At 59.3% G+C, this 22,942-nt stretch overlaps 1 protein-coding gene across 1 annotated transcript in view; it reads left to right on the top strand.

Annotated features, from left to right (window-relative positions):
- Positions 1-16: 16 nt before the first annotated feature.
- ADCY1 (adenylate cyclase 1) overlaps positions 17-22,942 on the top strand; it is a 43,613-nt gene continuing 20,687 nt past the window's right edge. The window contains exons 1-4 of the mRNA XM_058678243.1: positions 17-840; positions 10,365-10,514; positions 13,809-13,927; positions 18,543-18,654. Coding sequence (XP_058534226.1) covers positions 193-840; positions 10,365-10,514; positions 13,809-13,927; positions 18,543-18,654 — 1,029 coding nt within the window. The 5' untranslated portion in view covers positions 17-192. The remainder of the gene's footprint in view (positions 841-10,364; positions 10,515-13,808; positions 13,928-18,542; positions 18,655-22,942) is intronic.

Here is a 22,942-nt window from a genome sequence, read left to right as displayed (position 1 = left end):
AGCGGCCGGGGTGCGGGCGGGCGCCAGTGCGCAGGCGCGGCGGGCGGGAAAGGACGCGCTCGGGGCGCGCGCGCTGGGCAGCCGGCGCCCCAAGTCCGCCCGCCGCGCCCCGGCGCCTCGCCGCCCGCCCGCCCCGGCGCCCCGGGCCGGCGAGGGGCGCGCCCGCGGCGGCCGCCGCTGCATGGCGCTGAGATGGCGGGGGCGCCGCGCGGCGGAGGCGGCGGCGGTGCTGGAGGTGGCGGCGCGGGCGAGCCCGGGGGCGCCGAGAGGGCGGCCGGGCCGGCCGGCCGGCGCGGGCTGCGGGCGTGCGGCGAGGAGTTCGCGTGCCCCGAGCTGGAGGCGCTGTTCCGCGGCTACACGCTGCGGCTGGAGCAGGCGGCCACGCTGAAGGCGCTGGCTGTGCTCAGCCTGCTGGCCGGCGCGCTGGCGCTGGCCGAACTGCTGGGCGCGCCGGGGCCCGCGCCTGGCCTGGCCAAGGGCTCGCACCCGGTGCACTGCGTCCTCTTCCTGGCGCTGCTCGTGGTCACCAACGTGCGCTCCCTGCAGGTGCCCCAGCTGCAGCAGGTCGGCCAGCTGGCGCTGCTCTTCAGCCTCACCTTCGCCTTGCTCTGCTGCCCCTTTGCGCTGGGTGGCCCCGCGGGGGGCGCTGGCGGCGCGGCGGCGGGACCGGCGACCGCCGAGCAGGGGGTTTGGCAGCTCCTGCTGGTCACCTTCGTGTCCTATGCCTTGCTGCCCGTGCGCAGCCTGCTGGCCGTCGCCTTCGGGCTCGTGGTGGCCTCCTCGCACTTGCTGATCACGGCCACCCTGGTCCCCGCCAGGCGCCCACGGCTCTGGAGGACGGTAAGTGTCTCAGGGGCAGTCACCCCTTCCCCTGTGCCTGGCCCGGGACACATCTGCCCCCGGACACTGTCAGTGCCGGGAGTTGGGGTGCGTTTTTTCCTGCCGGGCGGGTGGGGGGACTCCGAAGCCCCGAATGTGGGGTGGGAGTGTTCAAGGTCACCCAGCGACTTGGGGACACCCTTGGTCCAGGCACTGTTCTGAGTTACAGTCCACGAGCGCCCGAGGGACGTGGAGTGTGGAGACAGGAGACAGGCGGGAAGGGGATTGGACTGGCCCAAGGTCAGGCGGCCGTTGAGTGGCGGAGGAGCTGCAGCCGCGTCCACCTCTAACTCTGCCGTATGCGCACCCCCTGGGAGGGCTGAAAATGGGCGAGGGGCGCGGGGGTCTCCGCCGCCAGAGCGCACAGCTCTGGGCTCCTGTCTGGAGCTCCAGAGTGCACGCCGGGCTCGCCTGCCAGCCTTGCGGCTCCAGGAAGGACGTGCAGGGTGAGAAAGACTTGGCTGTTCCCCCGCCCCCCCAGCGCGCGGTGTGGACCCGCCTCTGGCCGAGAAAGAGCAGTTTGCCAAGGTCACGCGCGGGCTCGCCGCCGCCCCCGCTGCCTCCGCGGTCGTCCTGACCCCGGCTCTGCAGCACCCGAACTTGTCGCTGTCCTCCTCGCGGGGGACGCCGCCCACCTGCCGCTGAGGATTACTCCTGGGAATGGAGGAAGAGTGGAGCAGCTCTACCCCCGAGGGAGCCTCTCCTCGGTGGGCGTGGGGCGTGAGCAGCGTGGGCACGGTTGGGTTCTGCCTCCAGCTGCAGTGGGTAGGACAGTGTGGAGCAGAGAGGGTGAGACCATGGTCCTGGGCACTGCGGCTAGCCTGCGGCCTGGTGTGGGGGCGGTTACCTGTGTGGGCTTGGGGCGTAAGGAGAGACGGTGAGATACGGAGAGGAGGGCGAATGTGCTCAAAACCCTGGGCCGGAATCAGACAGAGGCGGAAGGGAGGAGGGCACCAAACAGGGGCGAGGGCGGAAGAGGCAAGAGGGGAATGAGTCCCCCTCGAGGGTGGGCATTGCTCTCCTGTGGACAGCAGATGGGCCTGCCTCCTCCCTGCACACTTGTGGGTCTCCCCAATTGGTCTGTGTTTAGCCTGCCCTCATGCTATCCCTCCTACACCAGCCCGGTGCCTGGGTGAGGACCAGGAACCCCGCCCAAGCTGTGTCCTCCCTGTGCGCACCAGGGAGCTGTAGGTACAAGGAACAGCTGCGTTATTGTCTTTTCCTTTTAAATTAAGAACCTTCTGCAGAGCCCCTAGGCTTTTGGGGTGGAAAATTAAAGCTTTAGAAAGACAGCAGCAGCAGGGTCTGGGCTGTGGGCTGCACAAGTGTCCAGGGTCGCAGTGCATGGCCCTGCCCTGGTGTGGGATCGCCTGTGTTCCCATTGCTTCCTGGGGGGCGGGGGTGGGGGGAGCAAGCCCCTCGTGGACACTGGGGTTCTGGAGGGACGAACAGGTAACATGCGGGTTTTTCTGCTGGTTCCCTGGGCAATGCTGACCCTCATCCCTGGGCCCCAGTTACCCACTTCTGGGAAGGGCTGGTAAACCCCACCTCCCCCTGCGTGGGTGGGGGGAAGGCCCCTGGTACTTTGAACATTCTTACAGGTGTGTCTACCCAGGTGGTTGTGCTGACAACTGGATGTGGGGAGAAAGTGGGGGAGGGGGTGTCTGTCATCCCTGCCTGGGGGTCCTGTCTTCCAGGCAGAACATTTGGGGAGTCTGTGAAGACTGCTTCATGTGCTCCACCCCATGTGCCTGAGGTGGGCTGAGCAGGCAACACATGGCCTGGAGAGAGGCAGGTGCTACCCTGACTCCCGTTAGCATCCCGCAGGGCTGTCACCTGCGGCTGGTGGGTGTTCTGGGCCTGTGGCAGCCTTGCAAGCTGGGGGGAGATGCCCGTGAGGAGGCTGACTGACTGACCGTCTGGAGGACTGCTGGGTGAGAGCGTCCTGCGGGGCTTGGTCCCCACAGACAGGCGAGGGCGTGGGCAGGCACTAGGGAGGGGCCCATTTGGGCAGATCCCAGAATCCCACCCTGGGATTCCCCTTCCGGCTCAATCAGAGCTCCCTGCCTGCTTGTTGAGGACACCCAGGGGGCCTGAGGAGGCCTCTGCACTGCAGGGTGACCAGAGCCCAGACCCTGCGCTGGCTGCTCAGTGGGTGCCTGTGTTCTCCTGACAGGGCCCCTGCGTCTCCACAGGACAGCTCTGGGGATCCCCTGCAGCAACCCTGGGCTCCCGCTGCGGCCAGCGCCTGCTCTGTGCACGTCAGGGGATCTGGTTCCTTGTCCGCCCTGGGGGGTGCCAGCAGGGGGAATCTGTAGCTGGGGCTCACTCAATTCCTCCCCCAGTGGGTGTGCTGCAAGTGGAGCGGGCCCTGGGGGGTGGCTTTGCTCTGTGAGGCTCCAGCAAGGCAAGGGTACCCGGTGTCTGTGCTGCCTGCCGCTGCTCTCAGGCCGCAGGCTGTGCCTGTTGTTAGTGCACTGTTACTTGGCTGTTGTGGGAACGCTTGCTCTGGTCCTTTGTGGATTGTCCAGGTGGGCTGCAGGGTGAGAGAGTGTGTGTGTTGGAGGGCTAGACCCAGCAGGGACTCCAGGGCGGGGGGGCTGACATCTTGAATGGGGCGTAATCAGGCAGGTAAAAGCAGATGTGCGCACCACAAGGCCATCGTCCTGCTGTGTTCCTGGGGGACCATGGACCTGGTGAAGGATTGCCTGGGGCTGGCTGGGGCACCCCGCAAGTGTTGCCCTCCTGACCGCCAGGCTCCTGTGTCTGGGGAGCTCCGCTGTGGGCGCTGGCAACTTGGCCTGGCAGGATGATCTACATTGTTTTGTGTCGTGGAGTGTGTGTGTGTGTTTTGGCCACCTTTCTGTTGGTGAGCTGCGTCTCTGTAAGCCATGGGCAGGACAGCAGAGGTGGCTGTGAGGCCCAAGACGCTGAGATCCCCCGGTGTGGCCCCAGCTTCTCCCAACGCTCCCACAGAGCCAGGCTGTAGTGCAGTGCGCAGAATCCCGTATGGTGCTGTGGATGACCTGGTTGCTCATGGCCCAGACGGCGGCCCAGGTGTACGCTGGGGATGCTAAGTGTTCAGCGCTTGGCCTGTGTCCCTGGCCAGGCACATGGCCTTGTCCTGCTGCCAGGCTGCCTTCCCTGTCTCCAGCCCTTGTGTTCCACCCCATGACACCCCCTGCTGCTGCTCGGCCGCCTCCTCCCCCTTCCTCTGTTGGCCCTGCCCCCCAGCATAACTCTTCCCTGCTGGCCCGTATTCCTTGGCCCACCTGCCCCTGGCTTGTTCCTGGGCCTCCGTGGAGCCTCTGCCGGCTGGCCGGGGAAGACAACAAATGGGAGCAGGCAGGGAGTTGCTTGCAGGTGGCCTCTGTGTCCTTGGCTGGATTCCGCAACCCCAGGTCTGCCTCTTGAGTGTGTCCACACCTGGCTTTAGGCCCCTGCATGGCCCCTCCACCCCTAGCCTTGCTGCTCCTTCCAGGCCGTGTCCTGTGCAGCCCACAGTGAACGCAGATGCCCTGTGCCCCTGCCCTGCTTCCTGGCCCTCTTCTTACCCTGTGTTCTTCCTACCTCTAGCCTGGTGAGGTCTGAGTGGGATCAGGGCAGCTGGAGGGAGATTGGCAGGGAGTGGCAGGCCGGGCCTCTCACCTGCTCTGTCCCCCAGCCCAGAGGGGCTCTGGCAGGCACTGCAGAGGGACTGCTGCCCGGATGGTGTTGGGTTCCAAGCCTGCTACAGGAGAACACACATGTGCTTCCCTGCAATGTTTCAGGAGGAGGCAGAGTTGTGCGCCAGGCTCCAGCTGGGGACTGAGGTCTGCCCGTCTCCTGGGATGCGAAGTTACTGGGCTAGCAGCTTGTGCTGTGCAGGAATTGCTGACAGCTTTGGGGAGGGCCTGATCCCAGGAGGCAGAAGGGGCCTGGAGAGTGAAGAGGGGGTGGAAGTGACCCTGCTGGGTTGTCCAGCACCCTCTGAATGGTTAGGGAGCCCACAAGAGGGTCCATGGTGGACCTGCAGGATGGTTCTGTCGTGTCTTGGGGGTCCAGGGGGTAGAGTCTGCTTTCCTGGCTGAGTAGATGCTGGAATGGGTGAAGCCAGGAGTCCTTTGTCCACTTAGTTGGACACAAGGTTTGCTGAGTGGACTTACCAGCATCCCGGGGCATGGTGCAGCTGTATGCATGGTGTCACTGTGTGTGTGGGACAGGAGTGTCCTCCAAGAGCTGTTGCCTTACAGCAGTCTCTGAGCTGTGTTGTGGGAGCGGTGTCCGTGTCACAGCTGCTCATAGCTGGTGCCCTGTGGATTGTCTGCGTCTGTGAGTCTGAGCCATGGATGCATGGATGTGGCCTGGGGTGGGGTGGCGGACTTGGGCAGCCTGCAGGTTTACTGGGCCAGGAACAGGCAGAGCAGGGCAGCCTGCCAGAGGGCCTGTGTTGTCATGGGACATTTGGGCTTTCCATGTGTCCCTCTGTACTGTGGTCCCCTTGCAACGGGGACTGAGGAGGCAGGAGCTGGGTGTCGTGCCCAGCCTGGCAGCAGGACCCTGTTTCTACTACTACTATGGTCTCCTGTGTTGTCCTGGCTGAGTGAGGACAGCTGGGGCCTCCCCACCCTGCAGGGCACTTTCTTACTACATTTGAGGCTGTCCCAGCTGCCCTGTGTATATCCACACATGTGCGTGCACTCCTGGGTACACACCCACAGGGACACATCCTTACATGTGTGCTCATGTTCCCGCCCACACACACATGCATGCATTCTGCTTTGGTCAGCATGCTGCTTTTGTGCTCCGCCGCCTCCCTGTCCCCAAGGGAGAGTCTGTGTGTCCTGTCCTGGCAGCACGTGCGAAGACCCTACTGAGGCTCAGCTCCTGCACCTCCAAGTCCATGACCCTGGATGCCCGTCTCCTGTGCTGGGCGGACCTGTGTTGGGGAGTCGGGTGGAGGTGGGTAGATGTTAGTCCTGAGCCTGCCGATGTGTGGGGTCAGTGCTTTCCTCTCCCTGGGCACTAAGCTGCCCCACGCTCAGGAGCGGTGTTTTGGTGCCATCTGTGGTAGACTGGTGGCTGTGGGGACAGTATGCAAGAGAGGGTGTGGGCCGCCCACTGCCATGACCCCTGCAGCCAGGCTGGAGCAGCTGGCCCCTGTGCTCTGCTGTGTCCCTCCACAGTGGCTGCCACTGTTCCCCCTTCTCCCCAGCTTCTGCCTTTGTTCCCTTTAGCCCTCGGGCCCTGGCATCTTCCGTGAGACCTCGTGGGGGTGGGCCCTATGTTTCCTTGTGACAGAGGGGCCCCATTTCAGCTTCTCCTGTAGACACAGCCCTCAGCAGCAGAGAGAAGCCATGGCAGAGCTCACATCTAGCAGCTGGGCTGTGGCTTCACGCTGGAAGCAGTACAGGCCTGCATTGCCTGTGCCCTCATATTCATGGCGTATGGGATGTGCTTGGGGTTTGTTTGGCCTTTAGTTGGCTCACGGTCCAGGTGAGGGGCTGTCTGCATCCGCACATGTGATTGGCAGAGTCTGGTGTGGATGTGCACAGGTGTGTGTGTGTGTGTTTGCAGTGGGGTGTGTGCAGTGGGGTGTGCACAGGTGTGTGTGTGCAGTGCGGTATGCACAGGAGTGTGTGTGTGCAGTGGTGTGTGTGTGTGTGTCATGCCTGTCCCCAGTGCCGATTCACATCCCACCTTCCTCCTGGAGCAAGGGCTGGGTGCAGAGAGGACACTAGCAGGGCGCTGGTGAGCGTGACCTCCATGCATTGCCTGGGTATTGACAGAACAGCCACGGCCTGGAGAGTGGGCCCAGCAGCCACACCTGGGGCAGCCAGCAGGTCCTGGGAAGACTGTGCCAGTTCTGTGTGGGTCAGCTCCTTCTCTGGCCTGAGGCTGGGGTGCCCCGGGCTTGCGTGTGTCCTGTACTGTCCTTGTTAGCAGTTGCTGCCCTGGGAGGGGGTGGACTGAGTGTCACCCGGGCACTGTGACACAGGGCAGCCTGGGCAGCTTGCAGGTTGAAGATTGGAGAGAGTCCAGCAGAGGAGCTTGTGCTTGCATACAGGTGACCGGGACTTGCCACAAGGTGGGGTCCAGAGTCAGAAGGACGGGACTGGCGACGGGCGAGCCTGAGGGCATGATCTGCTTGGGGCGCGTGCTCACATGTGTGTGCCAGTGTGCGCTGCACACACTCTGCATGCAGGCTAGGGATGTGGGGGTGAGGGGAGGTGAGCCCAGGCTCGGCTATCTGCAGTGTGCCAGGCTGTGGCGCACTGGAGCTGGGAAGTCAGCTGCCACAACAGCTCTCACACAGACCAGGGAGGGGGGATCCGTGGGGGCCTGGACCCTTGGGGCAGGGATAGAGAGAGCTGGGGGGACAGAGAGAGGTCAGAGGGCTTGTGGGATCTGGCCTGGGCAGGGTGCCTGTCTGTAGTTGAGGTGATGGAGAGGAAGAGGCCGGCGCTGCAGTAGGTTGGGGGCGGGCGGGAGGCTCTTTCTCCCGGGCCTCCCTGGCATTGACCATGAGGGTGTCCACCCAGTGACCTTGGAGGTGTGCCACCCCACCCCACCTGTCAGTTGCTTGCAGTCTCTCACCATGATTGCCAGGTTGAGGTGTGCGGTCTTCTTCCGCCTTTCTCTCCTGGCCGTGCCCTGTGGGGCAGCAGTGGGGTCAGCCCCACAGGGAGGCAGGGTTGCCTGGGCACAGGCTTGTGATAACTCACACGGGACGTCTCCAGGTGTGCCACTGCGCTGTGATCTGTCACTCATTTTCTGATTGGTCGACCCTTGCCAGAGTTCAGGTTAGTTTGTGGTGGAGCTTGTTCTGGAACTCTCCTTGTCCCAGAGTTTTGGGCCCCTGAGTCCTCTGAACCCCTGTGACAGGTGAGGTCGGTGCTGGTCCCCGAGTCCCCTTCTGCGGTCATGTGGGGTCAGTTTTGCTCCCCAAGTCATGTGAACCCACTGTGCACTGGGGATGAGAGGTTGGTGGGCAGTGAAATTGGACCCCCTGCTCTGGGGTGAGCCTGGGTCGGGTGAGGACTTGTCCTTGGCTGCTCACCTGAGCCCCTGTCATCTACACCACCCTGTCTGAGGCTCCCACCCATCCACACATGCTGCGTGCCAGTTGGTGCAGCCATACCGTGACAGTGGATTGGGAGCAGAGACAAGAGGAACAGCAGGGGAGAGGGCACAATGAGGTGTCCACGTCACTGTGTCCATCCACATCACATTGAGGTGTCCACGTCACTGTGTCCATCCACATCACATTGAGGTGTCCATGTCGGTGTCGGTGTCCATGTCACAGTGAAGTGTCCATGCCACAGTGTCCACGTCACAGTGTCCGTGTTACAGCGAGGTGTCCATGTCACAGGTTTACATCACTGTCCATGTTACTGTGAGGTGTCCACGTCACAGTGTCCATCCACATCACAGTGAGGTGTCCACGTCACAGGGTGCATGTCACAGTATCCATGTTACAGTGTGGTAGCCATGTCACCGTGTCCATGTCACTATGAAGTGTGTATTTTACTGTGCTGTTTTGGGTGGGGATTTAAGGGTAATCATGGTGATTTTCCGGTCCTGTCGACCCCTCTCTTTAGATGTGGCCCTGCCCTCTCCGAGAAACACCTGCCTTCTCTCTTTAGAGGCCTGTGGTTGGGGGTGGTGTTGAATGTCGGCTCCTGTGAGGGTCCGGCTTGTCTGGGGAGCACTGCGGTGGGCATATGCTGTAGTGTGGTGAGGCTTTCGGCCTTCCCTGGGGCCCTGCAGATGCCGCTGCTGTGACTCTGGAATGTTCTAGATCCCCGGAGACCAGACTGTTCTAGATTCCTCAAGATTGTGGAGTGCTCTAGATACCAGTGACTGTGGAATGTTCTAGATAATTTAGCTGTGGAATGTTGTGGATTTCCTGTGACTGGACCATAGGTTTCCTTTCCAGCTTCTTCATGAATGTACCTTGAGGTGTAACAGTGTCCTCTAAAAAGGGCACAGGAAGCCTGAAGAGTTTGAGTTGGATGCCGTTAATGAGGTTGCAAGCTGTTAGATGCGAGCACAGAGCTTCAAAGGGTGACTGCAGAGCAAACATGTTGCCAGATTTGTTACAATGATACACTTGCTGAAGTTCTGTTTTCCTGTAACAGGGAACAAGCAACACACACACTTAAGTTCTCCTGATGTTTGCACACCAAGCAAGGCGCAGTGAGTTGTACAGCAAGCTAGTCTTGTCATCTGGGTGCTGGGTTACTCCTTTACTGAGGTGTGAAGGACACAGCTGTGTTTGGGTACTGGAGTTACCCTGTAGTTGGGGTGTGAGAGACACAGTTGTGCCTGGGTACTGGGGTTGCCCCTCTTGTTGGGTGTGAGGCATGTGGTTGTGCCTGGGTACTTGTGAGGTGCACATGACTAGGTGCCTGGCACAGTGGTTGTCTGTTTACAGCAGGCCCTGCTCCCTGGGTGAGGAGGAAGTGCCCAGCGTTCATCAGAAATGGATGTCCCTGTCCCTCTGTAGCCCATGGCTGTGAGTGGCCCTTGCAGCTGGCAGCCCTGCTGGGCGGGCAGCTAGGGCTCCGGCTGGTGGTTCCTCAGCAGCCTCACTAGCCCTGTGCTGTGCTGTGGGAGCCGTGGGGACAGACTCGAGAAGTTAGGTGGATTAGTGCTTGGGGCTGTGGCTGAGACAGAGCTTCTGCTGGGTGCTGCTTCCCCGAGTGTGATGGGGCAAGCCCTCCGCTGCTGCATGTCCAATGCAGTGGTCCCTTGTTTGCCTTGTAAGGGGAGTTGGGTTTGGGGAAGCTGTCACCCACCCTTCATGCTCCTGGGCCCCTGCTGCAACCCAGATGGTGTCTGTGGCTGCGGCCTGCCTGTCACATGGGAGCTGTTGGGACCCCATGGAGCTCAGCCTTGACAGGGTAACCCGCGGACACAGCCTCCAGATGCCCCGCTCCCACTGCCTGCTGGACATCTTCCTGCCCAGCATTTGGTCACCGGTTCATCTGCCCAATTAGTTTTTCAATTGCCCCTAATGGTCTCTGTGGGCCCAGTGCCCCCTCATCCCCATTCTCTCGGCCCATGAGTCAGCTTGGGCTGGTGCCACACTCTGAGTTGGGCAGCCAAGGCCAAGGTCAGGGTGTGTGCAGCCCCATGCCATATGTGGCATTGCTCCTTGTTACGGCTGCCATGCCCACCCTGGGTCCTTGGACACAGCTGCTCTGGGTTGAGCCCTGCCCTGGTGACACCGGTCACCTCCCTCCAGGCCCTGTTTGTGAGTGCAGCTATGTTTGGAAGTACTGGCCATTAAGTGTTCAGTGTGTGACCTTGGGGGATCCCGTTCGGTTGAGCCTGGGCTGACTGGGGTGGATACAGCGAGCATGCTGCCTGGCTCCTGGGGCCTTTGCCTGAGTGGCCATGGCAGCTCCGTGACGGGGTACAGGGCGGGGTGTGGCTCTGTGGATAGCCTGTGGCTCTCAGCCATGCAGAGGAGCCTCACATAGCATGTTGTCTGCCCACAGCTCGGTGCCAACGCCCTGCTCTTCGTGGGCGTGAACATGTATGGCGTGTTTGTGCGCATCCTGACGGAGCGCTCGCAGCGCAAGGCCTTCCTGCAAGCACGGAGCTGCATTGAGGACCGGCTGCGGCTGGAGGATGAGAATGAGAAGCAGGTCAGTGGCCCCTGGTCCGGAGGTCCCTTGCCTGGTGGCCCCCTGCACAGCTGCCCCTCTGCCCTGGCGGCCCTTCTGCCTAGTGGCCCCTCTGTCTGGCTGTCCCCCGCCCCAGCGGCTCCTCTGCGCCTCTGCTTGGCTGTCGTCATGCCCGGCAGGTCTTCTGTCCTGGCAGCCTCTCTGCCCCAGGGACCCATCTGCCCTGGTGGCCCCTCTGTGCTAGGGACTCCTCTGCCTCGCTGCCCTCCTGCTCTGGCGGCACCTCTACCTGACTGCCCCCCTGTCCCAGTGGCTCCTCTGCCCCTCTGCTTGGCTGACCTCTGTCTGGCTGCCCACCTGCCCCGGCAGCCCCTCTATCTGGTGGCCCCTCTGCCTAGCAGACCCCTACCCAGTATCTCTGTCCCTCTCAGGCTGCAAGGTTGTTGGGCTTCTGGGACAGTCTTGGGGTGGGGTGGCAATGGCTGTGGACTGGAGGGAGCCTCTGCTCTCTCCTCCGGAGCCTCAGTTTACCCTGGGTGGTGGGCCATGTTTCCCAATGTTCTGCGTTGGTACTGGGGGCTGTGAATGAGTCGAGATGGCTTTAGAGCTAGCTTCTGGAAACCTTGGGAAGTTGCCTTACAGGGTGGGCATAGCATCTCTGCCCCACCATGTGCGTGTGTGTATGCGCCTTCCATCTGCTTTCTAGCTGGGTTCTAGCTCAGCTTTGAGAATTCTCTGCCTGTCTTCAGTTCCAGCCCTCCCCTGGGCTGTGTGGCTCCTGGTGGGAGCCCTCTCCTGTCTGTAACAAGGGCTGTCTGAGAACACATGTTTCATTCTGGTGAGCTCTCCTTGACTGGAGTTTCTGTCACAGATTGTGTGTTCAATCTAAGACAGCCTGCTCCCATGAAGATTTTCTCATGTGTTTTGTGAAAAGTTTGATTGCTTTGTATTTTACAATTAAACCTGTGAAATGCTGTTGCTCAACTTTTGCATAACATATGAGGTTTGGGTTAAGGTTTGTGTCATTCCTACAGAGGTCTGCTTGCTCCAGCATTTCTTGGAAAATCTGCCCTTCCTCCATGGGATTGCTTGTGGATCTTTGTTAGAAATTGGTTGGGTTTATCTGTGTGGGTCTCTTCCTAGATTCTGGGTTCCAGATCCCACACTGTTGTCCTGTTGGTGTATCCTCCAACCAACAGTACAGGGTATCGATAGTATTGCCAGTAGTAAGTATTGAAGTCCGGTAGGTTGATTCCTCCCAACCTGCTGTTCTTTTTTGAGATCAAGTGAGGGATTAGTATTTCTTTGTAATATAAGTTTTAGGATAATCTTGACTGTACCTTGCAGAGAGTTTGACAGCACTTGTGTTTAACCTGAATATCAATTTGGAGAGAACTGACCTCTTGACCTGGTTGGGTCTTCCAGTCCGCGAATGTGGTATGTCTCCAGTGACTTAGAGCGCCTCTGGTCTCTCTAAGCAGCGTCTTATCAGTGTAAGCATGCAAGTGCTCTACTTGTGTGCATTACAGAATGCCTGAGTAGTTCGTTTTTTGAGAGCGTCTGAGTGGTATTTACGTGTGTGTATTGCTAGTCGCTCAAGGCAGTCAGCTTTGTTGACCTTGTGCCCTGTGACCCGAATGACTCGGTTCTGTGTTCTGGGACATCCTGGTATTGTTCTGTCTTTGTGGCCTCCTTTCTTTCCTGAGTGACCCTCCTATCATTTTCATCTTTTCCTTCTCTGTCTGCCTGCCCCTTCTCTTCCCCTTATCTTAGCGTGTGGCGCTGACTAGACCTTCCGGTGTGATGGTGAGTCCGAGTGATGAGAGCTGACCCCTCGCCTTGTTCCTGGCAGGAGTGGTTAGCGTCCAGGCCTTAGGGTCGAGCTCCAGGCCTTCCTGCTGTTGCTTGTCCAGGAAGTTTGCCATGTCCCGTCTCTGGCACTCTTCATCGCGGCTGGGTCCTGGTGTCCTTGCCCTTTTCTGTGCCCGTTGTTATGCAGATTTTATTCTTTATCTTGTTTACAAAGTGTTTGGTTTAAAAAAATTTAAGTGCTTTTGTTTTAAAAAAAAAATTTAAAGCCAGAGTCAGTCTCCCTTTGTCAGTCTCTTTCACACGCACACACACATGCACACACGTATGTGCAAACACGTACACACATATACGTACACACACGCACACACATACACATGCATACACATGTGCACACACGTACACACATATACACAGACACATGCACACACATACGTGCACACACATACACACACTTGCACACACACGTACACACACACATGCACACACATTCTCACAGAACTCCTCTAGCTGCAGGTCCCTGACAGGGGCTGGGCCTGAGCCAGGAGCTCCATCTGGATCTGCCATGTGGGCAGCACAGACTCAGGTGTGTGAGCCATCACCCTGGCTCTCTTGCGCAGTAGCAGGAAGCTGGAGCCATAGCAGAGGTGGGGGTGAAGGGGGAACTCCAGGCACTCTGGGGTAGGAATGCACTTGGTCCAGTGTGGCAGCTTCACCTGCTGAGCCCCAAGAGCTGCCCATGTGCTTAACATTGACTGGCTCTGACATGGCGTGCCTGGACTGAGCTCCCCTAGGCAGGATGAACAGGTTTTTTTATATATATCACTGAAGTGCTGACATCTTGTTAAGGATTTTCACATACATATTCATGGTCTTAAGAAGACTTATTTATTTGAGATATGGCAGGGGTCGGGGTGATCCCCTCCATTCTGTGGCTCACAGCTCAAATGGCTGCAGTGGCCAGGGCCGACCAGGCTGAAGGCAGGAGCCTCCAAGTCCAGCTTGGTCTTCTGTGTGGGTGGTAGGCCCAGCTCCTTGCCTCATCTTCAATGTCTTCTGGGCACATTAGCAGGGAGCTGGATCGGGAGCGGAGTGGCTGGCGTTTGAACCAGTGCTGAGCCGTGCGAGCTGTTGTCGCAGGCTGTGGCTGGGCCTGCTGTCCATGGCGCCTGCCCTCGCGTTCCGTTTCAGAGCATTTTGGATTTAGCCTGGCTGTCTGCTGCCTCCTTTTCTGAGGGTGTGTGTGCCGGCGGCATGCCCTCGCCAAGCCTGGCCACATGTGCAGGCTGCACACGCCCGGTGAGGAAGGCTGCTGCTCACCGCGGTGTGCAAGTGTTCTGTGCCTCTCTCCACTTGCTCTGCCTCTCAGGGCTCAGCGTCGGCGGGCGTTGAGAGCAGAGTGTGTTTCAGGCATTCACTTCTTCCCAAGGCACTGGGAAGGGCTGACCAAGAAGGGTGGGGGCACCTGCAGGGTGGGTGATGTGGGTCCCCCTCTCCTCTGCCTAGGAGCGGCTCCTCATGAGCCTTCTGCCCCGCAACGTCGCCATGGAGATGAAGGAGGACTTCCTGAAGCCCCCAGAGAGGATCTTCCACAAGATTTATATCCAGAGGCATGACAACGTGAGGTAGGACTGGGGCAGTCCTGGTAGGCGTGGCTGGGAGGCAGGTGGGTGTGGCCGGGGTGGTTCGGGTGGGCGTGGCTGGGAGGCAGGTGGGTGTGGTGGTCCGGGTGGGCGTGGCGGGGGCCGTGGGCGTGGCTGGGAGGTCCGGCTGCGGGATGCTGCAGAAGGCTGCTCCACTCCTCATCCTTGTGCATTCTTCTCGCATCAACCGGGGAGGGGAAGACGATGGTTCCCATGCTACAGGGGAGGAAGCCAAGTTCTTGGAGTTGATGTGTCTGCTATAGGCAGGCTGGGCTGCGCTGGTCAGGGTCATGAATGTGGTCTAGCCTGGTGCTGCTTGCTGGAGTTGATGTTTCGCTCAGTTTTCGTTTGGGTTGGAGATGGGGTCAGCAGGACTCGTGGAACCCCAGAGCCCCCTTTAAGGTGTCCTCTGCTGGCCCTACTGGGTTGAGTGGGGGGCTGTGTGCCCTCAGCCCCTGGAAACACAGAGGAGAAAAATGCTTGTTCTGCTCTTGGTCCAGCAGCACTGGGGACTCACAGTGAGAAGTTAGGGCTCGGGCCCAGCCTGAGCAGTCCCTGTGTGCCAAGGAGACACCTGCTCCATGCTTCACTGTTGTGGGAGAGCTGTGCTGGCCACAATCTGCCCAGGAGGATGTGGCAGTGCACGGGGTTGAGGCCCAGCTGTGCCACAGGAAAGATTTTAGTCAGAGGAGCAAAACCAAGAGAATCTGGGAGGAATGATGGGCTTTAAGGGCATCATGGGAAATCCCCAGTGGACCACAGTTGTCAGGGAGTTACACAGGGAATAGGAGGACCATAGGTTAACCTTAATTTCAGTTTACCTGAAAGGCAGAGTTAGGAGGAGGAGGAATCAGAGAGAAGAAAAGTGGGATGAGGTGAGGGAAAAATGGAGAGATAGAGAGAGAAATTGATTTTCCATCTGCTGATTCATTCTCTAGTTGCTTGCAATGGCCGAGGCTGAGCCAGGCTGAAACCAGGAGCTCAGAGCTTCCCTTGGGTCTCTCATGTAGGTGCAAGAAACCAAGCACTTGGACATCCTGGGCTGTTTTCTGGGGGGCATTAGCTGGGAGCTGGATTGGCTGCAGAACAGCCAGCACTCGAACCAGTGCCCGTGTGGGGTGCTGACATCGTAGCTAGAGGTATAACCAGCTACACCACAGTGTCTCCCACCCAAGTTTATTGTTATTATTATTTCAAAAATATTTGCTTATTTGTATTGGAAAGTCAAATTTACAGAGAGAAGGAAAGACAGAGAGGAAGATCTTCTGTCTGCTTGTTCACTCCCCAGGTGGCTGTAATGGCTGGAGCTGAGCCAGTCTAAAGCCAAGCGCCAGGAGCCTCTTGCAGATCTCTCATGCAGGTGCAGGGTCCCAAGGCTTTGGGCCGTCCTCGACTGCTTTCCCAGGCCACAAGCAGGGAGCTGGATGGGAATTGGGGCAGCTGGGATAGGAACCGGCACCCATATGCAATCCTGGTGTATGTAAGATGAGGACTTTAAGCACTAGGCTACCACATTGGGCCTCCAAGTTTATTATTAAAAGCTCTAGGTGGCCGTTATGGTGCAGTGGTCTAAGTGATCACGTGGGCTGCCCGCATATTCCCTGGGTGAGCCTACATTGAATACTGGTAGCTCTGTTTCTGTCCCAGCTGCAGTCAGTGGTGTCCTGGGCAGCAGCAGATGGGACCCCTGACCCACATCAGTACCTGAGCAGTCTGGGCATTCCCTGGGAGGCTCCCACACCTGGTTTCTCAGTGAGCTTGCTCAGAGCGTGGCGTGGACAGTCCTAGCTGGCACATTGTTTAGAAGCAGTCAACAGCTCCGAACTGCTTCGGGCCCTGATGCCATTTGAGGGAAGCAACAAGGCCACTGGAAACTTAGGGGAACTCCATGGCGTGGGCCACCTGCAGGGTGCTTTGAGGAGGTCTGGAGTAATTCTGGGAGTTTCTGAGGGCCACGCATGTGCAGAAGTAGTTCTGAGAAGTCCCAGAAGCAGCACCAACGGAGTAACAGCGGGGGCCGCGGTGGAGCCCTCGCCGGGGCTGCCACGTCCTGTGCGTGCTCTCGCGAGGACATGAGACTGTGGCTTCCACAGGCCAGGAGAAAGCAGGGGAGGCGTGCGCACGGCTTCCTAGACAAAAATTGGCTATTTTTAAGTTACTCTTAGAAAAACTGCCTGCAGAATGCAAGGATTTGCAGCCTCAACAAGCAGAATAGCAATAGACAGTAGAAATTATTTTTAAAACCCAATCAAGCAGAAATTCAGATTTGAGAAGTAACTGAAACATTCGCTGGTGGGCATGCTCAGAAGATGGCACTGTGGGCTTCTCGGCGGACCTCAGGTGGGCTCCTGTGAGGCACCAAGTCAGACCGACACGAGCGAGTGGATGAAGGTGGCACAGCAGGCTAGGGGATGCTGTTGGACGCATGAACACCTGCTACAGGGGCCGCAGAGAGGGGGACACCAGGCACGGGGACACCTGCTACAGGGGCCGCAGAGAGGGGGACGCCAGGCACGGGGACACCTGCTGTAGGGGCCGCAGAGAGGGGGACGCCAGGCACGGGGACACCTGCTACAGGGGCCGCAGAGAGGGGGACGCCAGGCACGGGGACACCTGCTACAGGGGCCGCAGAGAGGGGGACGCCAGGCACGGGGACACCTGCTACAGGGGCCGCAGAGAGGGGGACGCCAGGCACGGGGACACCTGCTACAGGGGCCGCAGAGAGGGGGACGCCAGGCACGGGGACACCTGCTACAGGGGCCGCAGAGAGGGGGACGCCAGGCATGGGGACACCTGCTACAGGGGCCGCAGAGAGGGGGACGCCAGGCATGGGGACACCTGCTGTAGGGGCCGCAGAGAGGGGGACGCCAGGCATGGGGACACCTGCTACAGGGGCCGCAGAGAGGGGGACGCCAGGCATGGGGACACCTGCTACAAGGGCCGCAGAGAGGGGGACGCCAGGCACGGGGACACCTGCTACAGGGGCCGCAGAGAGGGGGACGCCAGGTGTGGGTGAAGAAATGACTGCCAGCAGTCACTCACGTTTTGGAAAACACTAACCTGTCCCTCCAGGAAGTCCAGGTGCTGCCGAGGAGGCCTGCACGGACGCCCATCTTGACCACACTTGTCCCAGCCGACAGTGAGGCTGTCTCCAAGGCAGCGGGGAGGGCCGGCTAGCTGGGGGGCTCCTGGAGGAGGGTAGCAGCCAGGTTCTCATGGGAGCACGGAGGTCATGGGAGCATGCCTCCTGAGGCTGTGGTAGCAATAATGGCATTGCTGCCTCCTCTCGCTCAGCATGCAGCTCTCCTGCCCAGCCCTGGCTGATACCTGTGTCCCTGAACTTCGTGTTCCCCATGGTCCCCGAGCCGTCTTTGATGTACACCTTGTGACTCTTCCCTTGAGTGCAGAATTGTAAGATTTATTTTTTATTTGAAAAGCAGAGTTACAGAGAATCTTTCATCTGCTGGTTTACACCCAGAATGCCCTCAATGGCTAAAGCTAAGTTAATCTGAAGCCAGGAGCCTACAGCTCTGTCTGGGTCTCCCACTGGAGCTCAGGGAAGCAAGGACCTGGGCCGACCTCCATTTTTTTTCCCAGTGTGTAAACAGAACTGGATCAGAAGTGGGGCAGCTGGGACTCAAACCAGTGCCCATCTGGATGCTGGCACTTCAGGTGGGAGCTTAGCGTATTATGCCACAGTGCCAGCACATGTTGGGATCTTTTGTTCACTGCTAAGCACCCAGAACAGTAGCTGCCCATGGAGTCCTTGGTGCTGGTCCTTGCCAAATGAGCCCGTGAAATAACGAACAGCTCCGTGATGAGCGGCTGCGCTGCGCACACACGATTCTGGATGAGCCTCATCATCGGCCTAGCAGGAAAGGCCGGGAGGTCGCCTGGGGTCCTGAGCCCCGCCACGGCGTTCCCTGCCACTGCTGACCCGATAGGCCTCTCCCTTTCGGCATTTCTGGCTTCTCTGTGGAGGGGGAGCAGCTGGGTTTAGGGGAGAGTCCCAAAGTTAGGAAAGCCAAAAAACATCTTCAACAAGGGTTGATGAACGAACGATCAGGACCTATAGGGCAGCGTGGGGGATTTGGTTTCTCAGGTCTCTGTAAGGGGGTGTGCTGGGGAGGCGGAGGGGCAGCTTCTCCCCAGAAGGATGGTCCTCTCTGGACGAGACTGGCACCTGGCTGGCCCAGCCTTGCTTGGTGGGAGCTTGGGCGCCGAGGCTGAGTGTCAGCGTTGCAGCCTGGCATGCAGTTCAGGGATGCGGACCTCTCCCCTGAGGGCCTCGTGGTCACCCTCGTCCAGCTGACGGAAGGGGCCAGGAGGGTGTGCGGTAGCCCACATACCTCGTGGAAGCTGCTGGGCATGACCCAGTCACATGCTCTCCCTTGATAGGCGGGGTCTCTGCGAGGTGCGACGCGTCCCAGTGCGCTCAGCGGCTCCCCTCTCTGCAGCTTCTTGGAGTCTCGGGCTTCCCACCTGTGAAACGGGCACGAGGAGGGACTGGGTGCTTGGTGGCAATGGGATTGGCGGTGCTGGGGCCTCTGCTGCCAAGGGGTGGAGAGGAGGTGCCCGTCACTGCTCTCTCTTGCAGCATCCTGTTTGCAGACATCGTGGGCTTCACAGGGCTGGCATCCCAGTGCACGGCCCAGGAGCTGGTCAAGCTGCTCAACGAGCTCTTTGGCAAGTTTGACGAGTTAGCCACGGTAAGCGTCGTGGTGTGGCCACAGGGGTTTGGGTAGAATTGCTCCTGTGGGCCAGGAGGGTTCCTGGCTGTAGCATGAGAGCCAGGACGGGTGAGGCAGCTCTGCCAGCCGGTCAGAGGCCATGGGCTGCAGCCCGCCCCTTCATGAACGCTGTCCTTGGACTGAGCCTGCTGGTACTGCCTCCTGGGAGGACACTGACCACAGGGGCCACCTGCCAACACTGCCCATGCTGGCCAAGAAGGGGCTGCCTGTACCCAAGACAGGCTGTCCCTGGGGATTTGAAGTTCTTGCTGGGACAGCTTCTGGCAGGGCCTGCTAAAGGTCAGCCCAGGGCCATGCTAGTGTGGGGGAACACGTATGTTTGGATGCCCAGACAGTGGAACAGTGATGCTGGCTGGCTGCCAGGTCTGAGGTCTCAAGAAATTCACCCATTGGCCATGGGGCCCTGAGGGCTGCTGATGGCCACCCTGGTGTTTGCAAAGCAGGGACGGGCACGGAGGGCTGGGCTATGAACCGTGCATGGAGAGCAGGGCTGGGTTGTGAGCTGTGGACAGAGGCACTCACTGAGCTGCTCGCCTCTGCCCACAGCACTGCAGAGGGTAAATCTGGCTGCGCACTGACCAGAGCTTGACGACCATTCTCAACATCGTTCTGTACAGTATGGGTTTTCTCCTGTGTGTAGCTGCTGGTGTCCCATCTCAGGAGTGACAGGTGTCGTGTGGGGGGCCGTGCGGGCCCATCTCAGGAGTGACAGGTGTCGTGTGGGGGGCCGTGCGGGCCCATCTCAGGAGTGACAGGTGTCGTGTGGGGGGTTGTGCGGGCCCATCTCAGGAGTGACAGGTGTCGTGTGGGGGGCCGTGCGGGTTCATCTCAGGAGTGACAGGTGTCGTGTGGGGGGGCGTGCGGGTCGATCTCAGGAGTGACAGGTGTCGTGTGAGGGGCTATGTGGGTCCCATGTCAGGTGTGACAGGTGTCGTGTGAGGGCCATGTGGGTCCTTCTTCGCCAAGAGATGTGCTGAAGACTGCTGGGCTCTGCAGAGTCTGTTCTTCCTGAGTTATTTGTTTCTGTTTCCTTCCTGCGCTGGCAGAGTGGTGTGTTAATAAACATTTTTATTTATCTGAGAGTTAGAATCAGAGAAGGACACAGAGACATCTTCCACCTACTGGTTCACTCCCCAGATGGTCATGATGGCAAGGGCTGTGGCAGATCAGAGCAGGAGCTTTTCTAGGTGTCCCACAGAGGTGAAGAGTCCCAGGGACTTGAGCCATCCTGCGCTGCTTTCCCAAGGCATTGGCAGGAACTGCTCGGCAGGTGTGACAGCTGGGTGTGAACTGGCGCCCACATGGGCTGAGAGCGTTACAGGCGGTGGCTTGCTTAGTGCCATGTATTCTCAAGCATGTGTTTTAAAAGGCAGTGCATGACCTTCAGATACGATTCTCTTGGGGTCCCAAGCATCATGGGTCCCCTTGTGGTGCAGTTTGAGTCATTGGGTCTTTCCCCAAATAGCTGAAACAGCTGGGGTTGGGCAAGGCCCAAGCCGGTGGCCAGGAAGTTGGTCGTGGTCTCCCACGTGGGTGGCAGACACCCGTGGCCATGGAGCCAGCGTGCTCTGCCTCTTCACCCTCAGCAAGCAGGGTGGGAGCAGAGCAGGGGGTGGCAGCCGGTGCCCTGGTGTGGGGTGAGGTATCCCAGGCAGTGGCTTGGGGCCCTGAGCTCCAGTGCTAGCCTCAGCTGCATCGTTTGACAGGCCTCATCGGGGCTGGCTCCCCGTAACATCTCAGTGTGTCTTCTCATAGCGGACACATCCAGATGGGCACAGCTGGATCATCCTCTGACATTTTACTTTGCAGGTTTTATTGGTTTTGTTTTGTTTTTGTTAGGAAATCAGATATACAGAGAGGAGGAGAGACAGAGAGGAAGATCTCTGTCTGATGATTCACTCCCCAAGCAGCGCAACTGCTGGAGCTGCGTCATTCTGAAGCCAGGAGCCTGGAGCCTCTTCCAGGTCTCCCACACAGGTGCAGGGTTCCAAGCTTTGGACTGTCCTTGATTGCTTTCCCAGGCCACAAACAGGGAGCTGGATGGGAAGTGGGGCTGCCGGGATTAGAACTGGTGCCCATATGGACTTTAGCCACTGGGCTGCTGTTCCAGGTCCTTACAGCTTTTATGTATGAATCCTATTTATTGAGGAACCGAGAAGCAGGGTGCTCTTCCTTGCCCCGGATTACTCCCCCGATGCCTGTGAACGCAGCAGGGGAGGGCCGGGGCGGGTCTCCCACGTGGGTGGCAGGAACCTGCTGCCTTCCAGGGTGTGTTAGCAGGAGGCTGGAGCTGGGAGCTGGAGTTGAGGTTTGAACCCAGTTATTCCAGTGTGGGCTGCAGGCGTGTCAACCAACATTCCTTAAGATGGAGCCCCAAACCCGCCCCGGCCTTGGGGTGGTGGTGGTCCTGATGTGTAAGTTACTGCAGTTCCCCAAGGAAGTGTGAGAAGGTCTTTGTGTAGCAGCCTGGGGGCCTCCCAGCTAGGCTGTGTGCACCTGCTGCTGTGCCCCAGAACAGCGGCTGTCACGGATGGTCTGGTCTGCAGCCTCTCCGAGGCCCTGCTTGTGACCGAGGCAGACCTTCCGCCTGGGGTCTGTTGGTGTTGTTGTTTCGCTTTTCTTCTGAGTGTCAGCAGTGCTCCTGTTTTTGTCGGCTCTCCCCGCGTGCGGTAAGCCTCACCCATCAGGACTTGGGAAGGCCTGGGGTCCTTTTGCGTTTTAAATCCCTTCCTTGGGCTACTGTGGGTGTCTGGTGGCTTCTGCACAGCAGAGGGCGCTGTCCGAGTTCTTCTTTGACTACCAGACACCACCTGCCTCGCATGGTGGCTACTTCCCACGTATTACTCAGATATGGTGAATTTGGGTTTGCAAACGGGTTTTTTTTTTTTTTTTTTGCTTCTGTCATTTCTGCATTGAGCAGCTCCTGTTTTCTGTTTTTGAAAAACAGTGTTTATTCAATTCGCTACCTCTTTGGTTATCCTCAGGGATAACAAACGTCCGGTTCTTCGCTGTTTCTCAGCCTTGGCAGTCATGGGCTGGAGCGTGCCGTGGGCTCCCTGGTGCTGGCCCCTGGGCCGTGCCCTCTGCTGTCCCTGCCGTGTTCCGCGCCAGCTCCCACAGGCCAGTTGGTTCCCTGTTGATGCAGGGCCAGGTGAGCTGTGTCCGGGGGCAGCCAGGTGCTCCGGCCTCAGCCTCACCCTCCTTGTCTTCCCAGAAACCCTCCCTTCTTTCTAGGAACATTGTTTCCAAGCCCACTTTCTGGGCTCTGGCCCTGGAACTTTTTAGTCCGGGGGTTTCATTGTTGCAGGTTTTGTTGGTCTCATCCTTTGAGGTTTTCAGGTTCAAAGTGGCATTTGGCAATGTCACCAGCTGATGCAAGACTGGCATGCAGGGCAGTGTGTGGTGTGTTCAGGAGGGTCAGAAGGCACACCCCGTCCCCTGCAGGGTGCCTGGCTCTGAGCCCTGTGACAGGCGGGGCCCACCACACCCAGGCACCTGCTGTGTGCTCCCAGGGACACAGGCTGGGGGAACCTCTGAGATCCCCTTTCTGCTTAGTCCCAGCTGAGGGACAGACACCCTGTCTTAGCATGAGCAGAAAGTGGCCGCTTTGGGCTTGGAACACAGTCACTTGGGGCCCAGGCTGGGTTAATTCAGGCTTCTTTTGTTCCTTCTCTTGCACCTGCAAGGGCTGCCAAGTGTCAGAATTGGGGTGTGTGGGGTGGGGTGCCCACATTACCCTCTGGCCTTTTTGGTACTAGCGGGACATGGGCACCTCGGGGCTCTGGACTGTACAGCTCTTGTTGCCGCTGACATCTGCCCTCTTGTGGCTGTAGCTTTCTCAGCACTGCTGGTGCTGCTGCTGGAGCCAGGCAGGTCCTGACTGTCTTAGCTCCTCCCTGCCACTGCCTGCTCTGTCCCTGGAAATGGAGCGCTCGAGGATCCGGGTTCTCCTGTGATCCCCTGCCTGCCTTGTCCTGGGTGCCAAGGACTGAAAGGGCCTCAGAGCCCCCAAACCCTCCCTGCCTGGGGTGCACAGGGAGGAGACTGGCCTTGATAGCACCCCTCCTCCAGGAGCCACCTTCCCGGATGGGCCACAAGGCTGGGCTGTGAGGGGCACGTGGGGTCTGCAGGGCTACGGGGCCACCCTCTCCTGTGTGGCCTCGTGGTTGGGCTGCTCTTCCCTGGGAGGGGCGATGGCCTTCTGGTGTGAACCACGGCTGGGTCTGGCGCTGCTCTGCAGCGGCCG

Source organism: Ochotona princeps, chromosome 20 (assembly GCF_030435755.1).
Source record: "Ochotona princeps isolate mOchPri1 chromosome 20, mOchPri1.hap1, whole genome shotgun sequence".
In the NCBI taxonomy this organism is placed as follows: Eukaryota; Metazoa; Chordata; class Mammalia; order Lagomorpha; family Ochotonidae; genus Ochotona; species Ochotona princeps.
Note: the sequence above shows the minus strand (reverse complement) of the source record. Positions and strands in the feature narration are given on the sequence as shown.